Consider the following 17,118-nt stretch of genomic DNA (forward strand, 5'->3'; position numbering starts at 1 on the left):
CCACTGGTCTATCACAGCAGTTCAAAAAAATTGGTTAGTGAGTTTGGCACTGTGTATCAGACTTAACTCAGCAAAAGAGGCAATATTGTTGCAGGACACAAATACACTTGTAAAAATATACTCAGATGGCACCCCACTTCAATATGTGGTATGGGGGGGGGGCATTGGTCTATCACACCAGTTATAATACATTATAAGTGCTTTTGTCACTGTGTGTAGTATTGCTGCAGCAACGCTCAGTCACCACACCTGTCACAATGCTGCATGGTGCACAATAATACTACTAATCCACTATAATATGCTTTCTACAAATTATATTATACTGTGGATTGTGTGTGACTGCTGCCGATCTCTAACTGCCCCTAAAGCACCGACTGGATACCGGCCCCTACCCTGAAAAGATACTAGTAGACCTATACTGAAATACCAGCCCTGAAAAGGACTTTTGTGGATCTTCACAGAGCTATTTGTGTCTGGCAATCTCTCCCTCACGAGCACAGGCAACTTCTCCCTACGCTGGCAAAAAGTGGAATGTGAAATGGCCGACAGTTAAGGTCTATTTATAGGGTAGGGGGCATGTCCATGTGCTTAAATGTTTTAATTGGCTGTCCCGTTCCACCTGACGGCTGTGTCATGGGTCAAAGTTTTCCCCAATGTAAACTAATATGGCCGCCGCGAACAACGCCATGTGTTCGCAAAATTGGCGGGTAGCGAACAAGAAAATTTGCTGCGAACCGACCACCGGGCGAACCGCAAGGCCATCTCTATCAGTGATATTCTGTGTTCATCCTGTTAATGGAGATATTACCTTCTCTACACATGGATGACAATATTGGAGTGTGGAATTACTGGAGTTTATAAAGTGATCTGATATAAATGATTCCAATAAAGAGAAATGAGTTTCATTCATGTAGAGAATAGTTACATTCATTACTGGGGGAGAAATTAATTTCTTTCTGGTAACATTCTTCTCTTCTTCTACAGATTGTCCAATAATGACCTGACAGACAGTTACTGCCTCCACCTGGCATCTGTAATAAGAAATAATCAGACACTGAGGACACTGATCCTGAATGGGAACAATCTGGGGGGTCCTCATTTCAGGGATGTGATGGAAGCTCTGACAACAAGCCGGATAGAGGAATTACAGTGAGTATAACAGGACTGACTGAGACAATCATATTCTGGGACAGTTTTATATCTAAATCACATAAATAATATATAAATATGATAATAAATATTAATATAATGTAGGTATATGCTTCTCCTTTTTGTCTCAGTATATAGTTAATCCTGGAATGTTGGGTAAATCTGGAATCTTATCACGCTCTTTTATTAGCCGTGAAATAATTGTTTGATGAAATCTGATATTCTGTTTTGTCTGATAATTAGTGAAATAGATGAGATTATAGGAGATCATACACAGGGCAATCTTACTGCAAGGAGCCTAAAATATGTGCTACATAAACTAACGAATGGAAAATGTACCTTAACAAAACAGGAAAGGGTTCCCCCTAGTGGTGGGACTTTAGCGGCAATCACACTTCCAAAAAGAGTAAAATCAAATAATTTATTAACCATTTGCCGACTGCCTAACGACTATTTACGTCGGCAGTCAGCCCCTCACAGGCTCGCTCACGGACCCCCCCCCCCCCCCGCGCGAGTCCGTCGGTCACTTGCGATCATCGGTTACACCGGGAGAAAGGCAGGCGGCTAATGTAAACAAAGCCGCCTGTCATTCTCCCTGTGTAACAGCACAGATCATATGGTCCTGCTATGTAGGACCATAGATCTGTGCTGTTACACACACAGCCACATCCAATCAAAGCAAGAAGCACGCCCCTAGGGACATACTTAACCCCTCCTTCTCAAATAAAGTTAACCCCTTACCTGCCAGTGTCATTTTTACAGTAACAGTGCATATGTATAGCACTGATTACTGTAGTAATGTCACTAGTACCCCCAAAAGTGTCAAAAATGTCAGTCAAGGGTCCGATCTGTCCGCCGCAATGTCGCAGTCCCGCAAAAAAAAACGCAGATCGCCGCCATTACTCGTTGAAAAAAAAAACAATAAAAATGACAAAAATCTTTCCCTTAGTTAGTAAACGCAATAACTTTTGCGCAAACCAATCAAAATAAGCTCTTTGCGATTTTTTTTTTACCAAACATATGTAGCAGAAAACAAATTGGCCTAAAATGTTAAAAAAATTTGATTTTTACATTTTTTTTGGGGGGAATTTTATATAAAAAAGTGAAAAATATTGGGAAAAATTTGTTTGGGTACAGCGTCGCACGACCACACAATTGTCCGTTAAAGTCACGCAGTGCCGAATCGCAAAATAGGCTCTGGTTAGGAAGGGGGTAAAATCTTCCGGGGCTTAAGTGGTTAAATTACAGCAAGGTAAAATTGATCAAAAAGATCAGACAATATACAAATATACAACATTAACAAGAGTGTAGTGTATGGATGTAAAACCATATGTGGAATGTAAGTAATACATATACTTAGGGTATATGATGAAAAGGATGATGAGGAAATCCTCCAACCCTACGCGTTTCAAGCGAATGTGCCTTTCTTCAGGGGTCTAGAGATGGAGAACATTGATTTCCTGAACAATGCAGTAAATAGTGTCATATTAGTTACTGGATTATACAATATTAGGTAACATTGATCATGAAGATATGATATGAAAATCAAAAAGAAAAACATAAAGAGTGCATACCAGATGAATATCAAGGTGCGACAAGAGAGTCGCAGCAGATAAAATCAAGAAGACTGAAGGGAGATCTGCTGTAGAAGATGGTGTCAGTGGGCGGAGATGAGCTTCCAAGAGGTGTCCTCCCCTCGAGGAGTTTCAGCGAGGACGCCAAAAATGTAGGGCACTGTGACGTCCCTAGTGGCATGTGTAAAGGGGTTAGAGAGGGGAAGTGAGTGTGTATAACGATGTTGACATGATTTGCAGAAATCATTCATACTTGGAATGGACCATAGAGTATGAAGCAATGTACCTTCTAGAGTATGCCAGATGGGTACCAGGGGGCTTTTGGAAAATGGGCTCCAAGGGTATTTATGTAAGATTCCAAAAGGAGGGTCTGAAACACATACAGTGGGTACGGAAAGTATTCAGACCCCCTTAAATTTTTCACTCTTTGTTATATTGCAGCCATTTGCTAAAATCATTTAGGTTCATTCTTCTTCCTCATGAATGTACACATAGCACCCCATACTGACAGAAAAACACAGAATTGTTGACATTGTTGCAGATTTATTAAAAAAGAAAAACTGAAATATCACATGGTCCTAAGTATTCAGACCCTTTGCTGTGACACTGATATATTTAACTCAGGTGCTTTCCATTTCTTCTGATCATCCTTGAGATGGTTCTACACCTTCATTTGAGTCCAGCTGTGTTTGATTATACTGATTGGACTTGATTAGGAAAGCCACACACCTGTCTATATAAGACCTTCCAGATCACAATGCATGTCAGAGCAAGTGAGAATCATGAGGTCAAAGGAACTGCCTGAAGAGCTCAGAGACAGAATTGTGGCAAGGCAATTAAGGTTCCCAAGAGCACAGTGGCCTCCATAATCCTCAAATAGAAGACTTTGGGACAAACAGAACCCTTCCTAGAGCTGGCCGTCCGGCCAAACTGAGCTATCGGGGGAGAAGAGCCTTGGTGAGAGAGGTAAAGAAGAACCCAAAGATCACTGTGGCTGAGCTCCAGAGATGCAGTCAGGAGATAGGAGAAAGTTGTAGAAAGTCAACCATCACTGCAGCCCTCCACCAGTCGGGGCTTTATGGCAGAGTGGCCCGACGGAAGCCTCTCCTCAGTGTAAGACACATGAAAGCCCGCATAGAGTTTGCTAGCAAACACCTGAAGGACTCCAAGATGGTGAGAAATAAGATTCTCTGGTCTGATGAGACCAAAATAGAACTTTTTGGCCTTAATTCTAAGCGGTATGTGTGGAGAAAACCAGGCACTGCTCATCACCTGTCCAATACAGTCCCAACAGTGAAGCATGGTGGTGGCAGCATCATGCTGTGGGGGTGTTTTTCAGCTGCAGGGACAGGACGACTGGTTGCAATCGAGGGAAAGATGAATGCGGCCAAGTACAGGGATATCCTGGACAAAAACCTTCTCCAGAATGCTCTGGACCTCAGACTGGGCCGAAGGTTTACCTTCCAACAAGACAATGACCCTAAGCACACAGCTAAAATAACGAAGGAGTGGCTTCACAACAACTCTGTGACTGTTCTTGAATGGCCCAGCCAGAGCCCTGACTTAAACCCAATTGAGCATCTCTGGAGAGACCTAAAAATGGCTGTCCACCAACGTTTACCATCCAACCTGACAGAACTGGAGAGGATCTGCAAGGAGGAATGGCAGAGGATCCCCAAATCCAGGTGTGAAAGACTTGTTGCCTCTTTCCCAAAAAGACTCCTGGCTGTATTAGATCAAAAGGGGGCTTCTACTAAATACTGAGCAAAGGGTCTGAATACTTAGGACCATGTGATATTTCAGTTTTTCTTTTTTAATAAATCTGCAACAATGTCAACAATTCTGTGTTTTTCTGTCAGTATGGGGTGCTATGTGTACATTCATGAGGAAGAAGAATGAACTTAAATGATTTTAGCAAATGGCTACAATATAACAAAGAGTGAAAAATTTAAGGGGGTCTGAATACTTTCCGTACCCACTGTATATACTGTATGTATAAGCTTCAGGATGTAATATTGCCATGTATGAGCAAATTGAATCTACGTTACGAAGTACCTTTGTATTTTAGTAGTTAGGTCACCAGGTCATAGTATGTTCATCCAGAGAGGGCAATGGGAGGGATCAAAGGTCCCCCTAAGGTAATTAGGGATAGGACGACCCAAATGCCGGTACTGGGATAAAAAAGAGGGCATAGCAAGTATGTTAAGAGATATATACAACTATATAGAATACTATATAGGTAGGGTATCGATGTGTCTCAAGTGAGAAAAGATACCTGAGTAAGGGAGCCGAGGGGTATTCAAGTATTGGCCTGGGTACTGGATCTGGGGTGTAAGGAGGTAGAGTAGAAATGTAACAATTTCAGAATAGTGCTCGGTGGGCGCAGTACAGAAGATACAAAAATTCAGCCCAGCGCTCACTCCGAATGGGAAGACTGGCGTGCTGCTCTCCTCAGGCAGGGAACTCCAATACGGGTGCATAAAAAAGAAAGAAAGAGGAGGCGCAAACACCTAGTGCATTACCCGTGGTCAATTTGCAAATTGTTTAATAAAAAATGCCAAATGCATACTCACAGACGTAGAGATAAAAACATGTTACAAGAATCCACCATGTGTGAACTGGGACACGTCCTTCAGTCAGGACCGCTAACGCGTTTCGGGGGTCAGGCCCCCTTCCTCAGAGCTGGTCTTACCACATGCATGCTTTTTTATGCAGTACAGAAGATGTTTGATGACAGGGAAGTACCTGGATGCAGATGTCAGGAGAGGTCCCGGTCTGAGGTTAAGGTGCTGGATCTGGGGTGAAAGACAGTATGGCAGGCATGTCAGAATGTATGTAGTGCCTGATGGACATAGTCCCTGAATATCTATAAATGCAGGGTACCTGGGTGGTGGTGTCCGAGGTGTCCAGATCCTTATGCAGCCCGTAGCAGCAGCAGATAGGAGATCTGTATCTGCCGCTGTTTAAATATCGTGCCCGGGGGATGCCGGCGCCTGCGCAGTGCGGGAGAGGTCTCACGATTGTGCGGCGTTCGGCCAATGGGATCCCCCACCTCTGGCACGCATGCCCCGCCCCCCGATGCGGAAGTGCGGCGTTGCATCCCAGGAGCGCCGACGCATGAAGTGACTCCATCACAGAAGGCGGGGCTGGTCAGCGTGACCTAGTGCCGCCAGCGGGAGGAGCGGGAGGAGCCGAGTGAAGGGGGCGGTACGTAGGTAGACGTCCAATTACGCGTCAAACATCACTTTCGGTCTGCAGTCTGCTGTGGTTGGAACGCGGAAGCTTCCCGGCGCTGCGCCTAACACTCTGAGACAATCGGCTAACTCCTCACCGTGAGTTACTACATATTATTTTGCATTCTCAACTAAATATATTGCACTATGGAGGTTTTTTATGTTTGAGCACCTAGATGGGACCCGCCTATCTGTAAGGATTTTCAGGAACCAGACCTGGGAGCTTCGGACTTGAAAAATCCCCCATGAACATTCTAAAACCACTATTGGCTATCTGTTTAAAGGGTGAGTGCGACCTCTAGTGGAAAGTGGATCCACGAGCACCTTGAGCTCACCACACTCACCTTCACTTTTTGAGCACAGCGTTTATATGGGACTATTCCCTGGATATATAAATATATATTATCTTTTATCTCATAACAATAATTTATACACTTCTGTCACTTCACATTAAATATTTTTTAAGCACTTTGAGGTATCTTTTTTAAACATATCCATTTATATTTTATTCACATGGTAAGTGTTGTTTTATATGCACCTTGCACTAGCACTTTATAATCCTCACATGGTTTTAAAGTATTTATACTCAAAGGTAGCACCGACTCCAACCTTTATTTCTCCCTTATACGCCCCCTTTGTGCCCTGGGTAAAACAACCAGGAGGGGAGGAGGGAGAACAGGGGTAGGCATGTGTGCGTATGGTGGCAATGGGGGGGACAAGGAAGACATGCAGTGAGAATGAGCGGAGAAACAGAAACACGATAAAGGAAGAAGGAATGGAGTGGATCAGGCAGTCATACTTATTAGGCAGATAAAATAAATGTGACTACAAATGTGCAGTTAAAGATGCATAGATAAGATAACCTTTAAACAGAAAACTGAAATAAAGGATCATAAAAATAGCAATAACAAAAGTGGTTCTAAATATCAAAATATATGATTAACATATTAAGGGATAGTAAGGTGAGATGCTATGTAGTCCCTATGAAAGCTCATGTTAACGAGTATCAGACGGGTTTGATAAGGATACTACTATAATTTCTAGGCAGGTGTATCCTCGTAGTATGTTGCTACATTGTGTCAGAAAGAAGAAACAATAATGAAATAGATAAAATGAATAAACCTGAGACCCGGGACTTGTATATGGTCTGAGGGCATCAAACCTAACTGACATAAAAAAAATGCAGGCAAAACATATTGTCAGCAAATATGATCATACATGGTTCAGGATGCAAGAAGAGCTGAATGGTGGTGTGTGAACCGAACTGGAGAAAGGTATGGATCTATGAAGGAGGAGAAAAAGGGTGGGGGTGGTTTGTTTATACAGTATATATATATATATATATATATATATATATATATATATATATATATATATATATATATATATTGGGGGAAGTGGAATGTGGGCATGGAATCTGTGTATGGTGAGGTCATAACCGGTAGAGGTTATTGTATCATTTTTACCAGCCTCCTGAGGAAAAGCCTTCCAGGAATGGTCGAAAGCTCATGGAGTCATTCAAACCAGGAGGTGAAGTGGTGTTCAATCCCACTATCCAGCGTGCCTCCCGTTGTAGGAGTATTTTGTTCCAGTTGCCCCCTCTGGTGTTGGGATGTATTCTATCTAGTATGAGAAATTGGATAGGGGGAAAATGGCTGGAGTGGAAGTCCCTGACTTGTCTACCCAAAGGTAGATCAGGATTTGCTGTTTTCATGCTTAACACATGTCTGTAAGCTCTGTTGTGGAATTCCAGTTTTGTTTTTGGCAACTTAATAGCTGCCGCATGGACATAATAATAGGTAGACCACCCCAACTGTTTTACAGTTGGCGTAGTGTTTGCGTTTGTATTTTTTGCCGTGGGGTAAGGTAATGTTGCTCATGGTGCACATGTACTGACAGGAGACACATCCTCCACAGCGAAAAGTCCCTGGGCGTTTGCATGGGTCATTCCTGAATTCACCCGTATATTCACTGTGGACCAAAAGGTCCTTGAGCGATTTAGTTTTACAAAAGGTGATTGCTGGGTGATTTTGTACATGTGGACTCAACTGTAAATGCCAATATTTATTTATGATCCTCCTTATTTCGTCATGCTGTTGTGTATATTTGGTAATAATACGTAATGTGTCTGCTTTTGCCGTGTTGGGTTTTTTGGAAGTCTTGGGAAATAATAAGTAATTTCTAGTTTTAGAAACGGCATGTTTAAACGCTTTCTTAAGGCGGGTATTGGTGTAGCCACGTCTTGAGAGTCTGTTTCTTAGTTTATAGGCTTCTATTTTAAAGGTTTCTTCATTTGTACAGTTTCTGCGAATCCTGAGGTATTGGCTGTAAGGAATGGATTTCAGTAATGGTGACGGATGTGAGCTATTAGCGTGTAATATGGTGTTGCCAGCTGTAGGCTTACGGTAGATGGAACTCGTGAGTAAACCTGTATTGTCTTTTTGGATTGTGATTAGAGTTGAGCGGACACCTGGATGTCCGTGTTCGGTGGGTTTGGCCGAACTTTAGAAAAAAGTCCGGGTCCGTGTCCCGGACTTTTGCTGAACTTTTCCCGGACACCGAACCCCATTGAAGTCAATGGGGACCCGAACTTTCAGGCACTAAAATGGCTCTAAAACACCAAAGGAAAGGGCTAGAGTGCTGCAAATGGCAGCAAAACGTAGTTAAGAGCATGGCAAGTGCTCTGCAAACAAATGTGGATAGGGAAATAAGTTAAAACAACAAAAAAAAAAAAAACAGAAAAATAAAACAATGTTCTTCATCTCTGAAGGACGAGGCCCATATGGAGTAGGAGGGAGGTTGAGGTGGTGGTGGTGGATGTGGCGGTGTCATAGGCGTGCGCACAGGGTGTGCCGGGTGTACCTGGGCACACCCTAATCACCTAGGGCACATTAGCATTATCGCTCTGTTTGCCAGTGAGGAGATGGGAAAGATCTCCCTCGGACCTGCTCTGCTCTATTTCACTTTGCCAGCAGGGAGAGTAATGTATCGGGACCATGTACATGTAGGCAAACACGTGCATGTGTATTTAAACTTTGGAGTGCACGCGGCAGTGGAAGCGGCGGTGGAGGAGGACCAGGGCCGGATTAAGAGCATCATGGGCTTGGTGCTGAGGATTTTGAAGGGCCTTAAGGGCCGTGCCTTGGCATGCACCCAGAGGAGGAAGGGTGCAGCAATGCATGCCTAATTCAACATGGGATGCTGTCTCTGAAGCCCATAAACACATCCATGCATCGGCAACTGTCCCTCCTTGTCCGACCTTCGTGCTGTGTGGAGAGGTTCTGAGGGAGCTGCCTGGGGAAGCGAGCATAGAAGCCAGACTTCTGTGTTTACAAGTGACAGAAGAGCGGTAACAGTGAATATGGCCAACCCGGGGCCTATATAAAAGGTAGGGGCCTGGAGCTGCAGCTCCAATAGCCCCTACGTTAATCTGGCCCTGAGGAGGACGAGGTAGCCAACACTGCTTCTTTTCACAAATTTTAAATGCGGGTACACCCCAAAAGAGTGAGAAAGAGCAAAAATGGAACAATGGGTGGGTAAGGTCGGTATCCATCGCTATTCTGCACAAGGTACGGAAAAGTCCCGTGGGATCCATGCCTGGTTCATTTTAATGAACGTGAGCTTGTCCACATTGTCTCTGGACAGGCGGCTGCGCTTGTCTGTTATAACGCCCCCAGCCGTGCTAAATACCCGTTCAGATAATACACTGGCTGCAGGGCACGCCAGCACCTTCAAGGCGTAAAGGGCAAGCTCAGGCCATGTGCCCAATTTGGAGACCCAGAAGTTGAAGGGGGCAGACCCGTCATTCACTACATGTAGGCGTGTGCAGACATACTGCTCCACCATGTTGGTAAAATGCTGCCTCCTGCTAAGACGTTCCATCTGAGCTGCTGGTGCTGCTGTTTGTTGTGGCGTGCTGACAAAGCTTTTCCACATTTCGGCCATGCTAACCCTGCCTTCTGAGTTTCTGGCGGTGCCCTGGTTGCGTTGGCGACCTCTTCCTCCTCCTCCTCCTCCTCCTCCTCCTCCTCCTCCTCCTCTGCCTTGTGCTTCCACTGTGGCCCCGCTGTCAGGTGGGAATGCCAGCAGCATCGCGTCTACCAGCGTGCGCTTGTACTCGCGCATCTTGCGATCGCGCTCCAGTGAGTGAATTAAGGATGGTACGTTGTCCTTGTAACGGGGATCCAGCAGCGTGGCCACCCAGTAATCAGCACAAGTTAGAATGTGGGCAACTCGGCGGTCGTTGTGGAGACACTGCAGCATGTAATCGCTCATGTGTGCCAGGCTGCCCAGAGGCAACGAAAGGCTGTCCTCTGTGGGAGGTGTATCGTCCGTGTCCTCTGTATCCCCCCAGCCATGCACCAGTGATGGTCATGAGCTGGCCTGGGTGCCACCCTGCTGTGAACATGGTTCCATCTCCTCCTCCAGCTCCTCCTCCTCATCCTCCAGAACTGTGCCCCTGCTGGACAATTGTGTCCCTGGCGTTTGTGTGTGCAGGAACCCACCCTCGGAGCCCCTTGCGAATGACTGGCCTGAAAGCCTTGGAAATGTTCCCTCCTCATCCTCCTCCTCCTCCTCCTCATCCTGTGCCACATCCTCTTCCATCATCGCCCGAATTGTTTTTTCAAGGAGGCATAGAAGTGGGATAGTTGGCATAGAAGCTGAGAACGGCGTCATCGGCACTGGCCATGTTGGTGGAGTACTCAAAACAGCGCAACAAGGCACACAGGTCTCGCATGGAGGCCCAGTTATTGGTGGTGAAGTGGTGCTGTTCCGCAGAGCGACTCACGCGTGCGTGCTGCAGCTGAAACTCCACTATGGCCTGCTGCTGCTCGCAAAGTCTTTGCAGTATGTGCAAGGTGGAGTTCCACCTTGTGGGCACGTCACATATGAGGCGGTGAGCGGGAAGGCCGAAGTTACGCTGCAGCGCTGACAGGCGAGCAGCAGCAGGGTGAGAACGCCGAAAGTGCGCACAGACGGCCCGCACTTTCTGCAGCAGCTCTGACATATCGGGGTAGTTTTTAAGGAACCTCTGCACCACCAAATTCAGCACATGCGCCAGGCAAGGGATGTGCGTCAAACCGGATAGGCCCAGAGCTGCTATGAGATTTTGCCCGTTATCGCACACCACCAGGCCGGGCTTGAGGCTCGCTGGCAGCAACCACTCATTTGTCTGCTGTTCCATGCTCCTCCACAACTCCTGCGCGGTGTGTGGTTTGTCCCCCAAACAGGCAAGTTGTAAAACTGCCTGCTGTCGTTTACCCCTGGCCGTGCTGAAGTTGGTGGTGAAGGTGTTACGCTGTCCGGATGAGGAGGCGGTAGAGGATGAGGAAGCGGAGTAGGAGGAGTTAGGAACAGGAGGCAAACTGAAGTGCCCTGCAATCCTCGGTGGTGGAAGGACATGCGCCAAATTGCTATCCGCCTCAGGCCCATCCGCCACTGCATTTACCCAGTGTGCCGTTAGGGAGATATAAGGCCCCTGACCGTGCTTACTGGTCCACGTATCGGTAGTTAGGTGGACCTTGGCACAGATGACGTTGCGCAGTGCACACCTGATTTTTTCCCCCACTTGGTTGTGCAGGGAAGGGATGGCTTGCCTGGAAAAGTAGTGGCGGATGGGCACGACGTACTGTGGGACAGCCACCAACATAAGGTTTTTAAAATTGTGCGTCTCCACCAGACGGAATGAAAGCATTTCAAAGGCCAAGAATTTTGAAATGCTGGCATTCAGGGCCAGGGATCGCGGGTGGGTAGGGGGGTACTTCCTCTTCCTCTCAAGTGTTTGGGAGATGGAAAGCTGAACGCTTCCACGGGACATTGTGGAGATGGTTGATGACCCAGGTGGTGGTGTTGCTGACAGATCCTCTGTTTGCGGGGTGGCAGGTGCCGGTATCACTACAGATGTGGCTGGAGCAGCCGAGACTGCAGCAGAAGAGGAAGCAGGATGAGCCAGAGACGTTTCTTGGTTTTGAAGGTGTCTACTCCACTGCAGCTCGTGCTTTGCACTTAGATGCCTGATCATGCAGGTTGTGCTCAGGTTGAGAAGGTTTATGCCTCGCTTCAGGCTCTGATTGCACAGGGTGCAAACCACTCGTGTCCTGTCATCAGCACATTTTCTAAAGAACTTCCACGCTAGAGAACTCCTTTGAGCTGACTTTGGTGCGCTCGTTCCCTTGCTGCGTTGGGCAGTAGCGGGCGTAGTGTCTAGGGCACGGCCGCTCCGCTGCTGCACCCTGCTCTCTCTTCTGCTGTGCTGGTGGCTCTGTGCGACCACCGCCTCTTCCTCCAAACTACTCAGGTCACCTGCATGACGTTCATTCCATGTGGGGTCGAGGACCTCATCATCTTCCACCCAGTCTTCACCCCTGCCCTCCTTGTCGGTCTCCACAATGCTGAACGCCACAGCAGTTGGCACCTGCGTTTCGTCATCATCGGAGACGTGCTGCGATGGTCCTTGCATGTACTCCTCTTGAGAAATAAGTGGTGGGGCATCGCTGCACTCAATTTCTTCAACTTCTGGGGCAGGGCTAGGTGGATGGCCCTGGGAAACCCTGCTGACAGAGTCCTCAAAAAGAAGAAGAGACTGCTGTATGGATTGGGGCTCAGACTGCTTGCCTGATTTCCAAGGGGGTGTGGTGAAAGACGGTTGGACATTGGCTGCAGGTGCCAACTCTGACCTTTCTGCAGTAGACTGGGTGGAAGACAATGTGAAGGAACTGGAGGCACTGTCAGCAACCCAATCTACTATCGCCTGTACTTCTTCAGGCCTCAACACATCTAGAGACGCATGATGCCCTACCAAATACTGATGCAGGTTCTGTCGCCTACTCACACTTGTGGAAGGTGTTTCACTTGTGCGTGTAGCTGGCACAGATCGACCACGTCCTCTCCTTGCAACAGGAGCTCTACCAGCAGCACCACGACCCAGGCCACGGCCCCTATTTGACGGTCTCCTCATATTTCTGTAATTTATGATCTTGCCCTAGAAAGGTGTTTATTGAATAGCAGAACAAAACAACAACAGTATCGCACGGGTGTATCTCACAGTCAAATATGCAAACTATGCCGCAATTTAATGTTTTTTTTTTTTTTTTCACTTTTCACATATTTATTTGTAAAAAATGTTGAAAACCATTTATCATTTATCTTCCACGTCACAGTTATTTGCCACTTTGTGTTGGTCTATCACATACAATCCCAATAAAATACATTTACTTTTTTGGTTGTAACATGACAAAATATGGAAACTTGTAAAGGGGTGTGAATACTTTTACAAGGCACCATAAGCTTTGTAGTGTACCGCCTTTCCAAAAAAAGGTACTTTTTTGGCATTTTGAATATTTTTATGTTAGAGAGAACATTATAATTATACTGTATATACAGTATACTGTACATATATTGTTTTCTTTTTTTTTTTTTTTTTTCAATAAATTTTTATTCGAAAATATCGAGTACAAACAGTAACTGGAATGGTACAGAAATGAAAACTGTAACACAACATGCGGTAGTAGAAACATGAAGTACAGCAATATGGGGAGGATGTGCAGCAAGCAACACGTATATATAAACACCAGGAATAAGTCAGTGTAAGTGGGACCAAAACTTGACTCAGAAAAGCCTAAAAAGTGGGATACCAGCTAGCGGATAACAGGGGCGACCCCCCAATGGCAGAGCTCCACCCCCGAGACACCCCAAAAGGGAACATACTGTGCCTCGAGGTGGGAGCACCTAACCAATATTATTGAAACGAGTGGAATCCCAATCACCAGGACTCCAAAGGAGAACCAGGTATAGGTAAGCAGATCCCAGTCCCTAGCTCAAACAGAGATGGACCTGTATTCCCGATCATAGAGAAGAACAGAAAAATAAGAAATTATCGTTATCAAAGACCCATTCCAAACATTTGGCAGGGGCTCTGGGCTTAAACCAAGAGACCCCACCAAGCGGGGTTAGTATCCAAACACTCTGAGTACAACATAAACCAAATGTGAGCAATCAAGAGGAAGAAAAGAAAAGAAAAGGAAAAAGAAGAAGGCAGAATAGATAGGATAGGAAACTGACAGGCATCAAGAGAAGAGAGGAAAGAAAGAGAGGAAGAGCAAGAGGGAGTAGAAGGTTCCAGCGGCCCGACGCCGGTCAAATAGTAACGTTAACATAAGCTGCCCAGGGTTCCCAGATCCGCTCGAATTTCGCTCTGGAGTCGTCAAGAATGCTATACATCTTCTCCTGTGCCATCATCCACGAAATCTTATGCTTAGCCAGCTGCAACGGAACCGAAGGCATTTTCCACTGCCTGGCTATCGCCATTTTGGCACCGAGGAAGATGTAGAAAATGAGGGCCTGGGTGTGTTTGGGAATTGTAGGAATGCGCTGACCCAAAAGAGCATGCGAAGGGGACGGATGTACCGTAAGACCAGTGATTCGCCTGACCATACCATAAATGCGTCCCCAGAACTTCCGCAGCCTTGGGCATTCCCAGAAGATATGGAGGACCGTTCCCGTCAGGGTACAATCACGAAAGCAAGTGGGTGGCGTGGAGGGGTAGATGGCAGCCAGCCTAGCCGGCACCATGTACCATCTCATAATTACTTTTAGGTTAGCCTCCATGAGCCCAACATTGTGAATACCCCGAAAAGAACGTCCTACACATGTGTGCCAATTAGGGAGGTCCCATTCTATATTGAGGTCCTGTTCCCATTTAAGCATGTAGGCCGGTTTAGTTTGAGCGTCAGTCAGTGAAGCATAAATTAGGGAAATACCCCCCTTAACATCAGTAATTTGGGCATACCATTGTTCATAAGGCGACACCCGCAGGGGCTCAGGAGAACGGAGCCTGAGGGAGTGAATATAGTGCGAAATTTGAGTCAGACGGAACTTCTCCGCAGATGGCATCTTCAGCTTAGAAGTACAATGTGAGTATGTTATGGGACCCGAGCTATCAACAAAGTGTCCGATCCTATACATGCCCTTGTCAGTCCACCACTTAAAAGCCCCTATGTTTTCCCCTGGAGGGAAGGCCGGATTGTGAAATAGATGAGTGAGCGGAGCCCAATGTGAGGTCACTTTGCGCGTCTTGTGAATGCGATCACAAATGGAGAATGAATGTGAAAGGGTTGGAGACAATATTGGAGGACGGGCAGGGGCAGGACTCCAAACCAAATAATCAATAGTGTGTCTGGGGACAGCCTGACGTTCCATATGGCACCAGTCGGGTTCCCCCCCCTGGAATATATAACAGAAAACTGTGTCAGCTGTGCTGCTAGATAGTAGTTCCAGAGGTCAGGTACACCCAAGCCCCCCTGTTTCCGGGAGCGTAGAAGCGTATGTTTATTGATTCTATGTCCCTTCTGTCCCCAGATAAATTTAAAGATGTGGCCTTGTAAACTCTGAACATGGGATTTACGCACAGGGATCGGGAGAGACCGAAATAAATAGAGAATCCGGGGAAAAAGAGTCATTTTAACTGCGTTGACTTTTCCCATCCAGGAGATGTGACCAATCAGAAAGTTCCCGCTTCAGTCGTCGGAACATGGGCGGGTAATTGGATGGGTAGAGCTTATCTATAGAGGGGGTTTAACGACACCCCTAGGTAGGGGATGGAATCCGAGTGCCAAGAGAAAGAGAAATGGTCCTTTAACCGATCCACTAGAGAAGAGGGGAGGTTGACATTAAGGGCCAGAGATTTGGACATATTGACTCGTAATCCAGACGCTGCCTCGAAGGCGTTAAGGAGGGAGACGATATTGGGTAGAGAGATCAAGGGGGAGGTGACAAAAAGCATAATGTCGTCTGCGAACAGCGCAACTTTGTGGGTCGTGGGACCACACTGTATACCATGAATATCAGGATGAAGGCGGATGGCTGTTGCTAAAGATTCGAGAGCCACCGCAAAAAGGAGCGGAGAGAGGGGGCATCCCTGTCTCGTGCCTCTCCGGATGGGTATGTGCACCGAGTAGTAACCCTGCATCCGGACCTGAGCTACCGGTTGCGAGTAAAGGGCCCGAAGAGTGGTGAGGAAAGAGGGGCCAAAGCCAAGAGAGGGAATCAAAGGCCTTTTGGAGATCAAGGGACAGGAGGAAACCATGTTGGGGAGGGCCACCGTCCCACCCAGAGTTCAACAAAGAGATGACGTCAATCACCCTCCTTACCTGGTCAGGTCCCTGCCTACCTGGAATGAACCCCACCTGATCCTTATGAATGTATTTGGTAATAAAGCTAGATAAACGATTAGCGAAAATTTTTGTCAGGATCTTGAGATCGTTATTAATAAGCGAAATTGGTCTGTAATTGCCCACCTCAGAGGGATCCTTCCCAGGCTTGGGGATAACCGATATGTAAGCTGTATTAGATGCTTCCTCAAGACTAGCACCTCCCCTGAGGGCATTAAAGAACCTGACCAAATAAGGAGATAGGACCGACACGAAAGTCTTGTAATACGAGTTTGAAAAACCATCAGGGCCTGGGGCGGAATTGGATCGGAGATTCTTAATGACATCAAGCACTTCCTGTTCATCAATAGGGGCTTCAAGAAGGGATCTATGTGTAGCCGATAGGCGGGGAATAGGTACTTTGTTCAAGAACGAATCAGGATCATCCCCCTTGTGGGGGGCAGGGGCCGCATAGAGATGTGAATAGAAGGAGTGAAAGGAATCCATGATGGAGACGGGATTACTCGAGAGAACGCCAGAGGGAGATTTAATCTTAGGCATGGAGATCGCCCGAAATTTGGGGGAGAGTTTCCGCGCTAATTTCGTGCTCAATTTGTCCCGAGAAGCGTAAGAGCGAGCAGATTGCCACCTCAAGGCCTTCTCCGCCCTGGAAGTCAGGGCTAAGTTCAACGACAGCTTGACAGCATCCAGTTCTGCCAGCGAGGTAGGGTTCGGGGATCTCCTATGGACTCTGCGGAGACGATAGTATTCAGTCTCCAAACGGGCAATGTCGATCAGTCTTTCCTTTTTAATTTTTGCCCCCAGTTGAATGAGGTAGCCCCGAATAACCGCCTTATGAGCCCCCCAAAGGGTGGAGGGGGACACGTCAGGAAGATCGTTGAGCTTGAAATAGTCTCGGAGTGCAGCCTCTACCTGAGAACATCTAGCGGGGTCACTCAGGATGGACTCGTTAATTCTCCAAGGCGAAGGGCCACGGGGAGGCAAGGAGCAGGA

At 46.7% G+C, this 17,118-nt stretch overlaps 2 protein-coding genes across 2 annotated transcripts in view; one reads left to right on the top strand and one right to left on the bottom strand.

The window, feature by feature from the left end:
* The window catches only part of LOC309569498 (NACHT, LRR and PYD domains-containing protein 12-like), a 1,417,729-nt gene that overhangs the window by 860,856 nt on the left and 539,755 nt on the right, over positions 1-17,118 (bottom strand). The window lies entirely within an intron of this gene.
* Positions 1-17,118, top strand: part of LOC309569499 (NACHT, LRR and PYD domains-containing protein 12-like) — a 362,685-nt gene that overhangs the window by 184,851 nt on the left and 160,716 nt on the right. Inside the window, exon 5 of the mRNA XM_082275359.1 lies at positions 985-1,149. Coding sequence (XP_082131485.1) covers positions 985-1,149 — 165 coding nt within the window. The remainder of the gene's footprint in view (positions 1-984; positions 1,150-17,118) is intronic.

The sequence above is a fragment of the Pelophylax lessonae genome, assembly GCF_965119305.1.
Source record: "Pelophylax lessonae genome assembly, chromosome: 13".
NCBI lineage: Eukaryota > Metazoa > Chordata > Amphibia > Anura > Ranidae > Pelophylax > Pelophylax lessonae.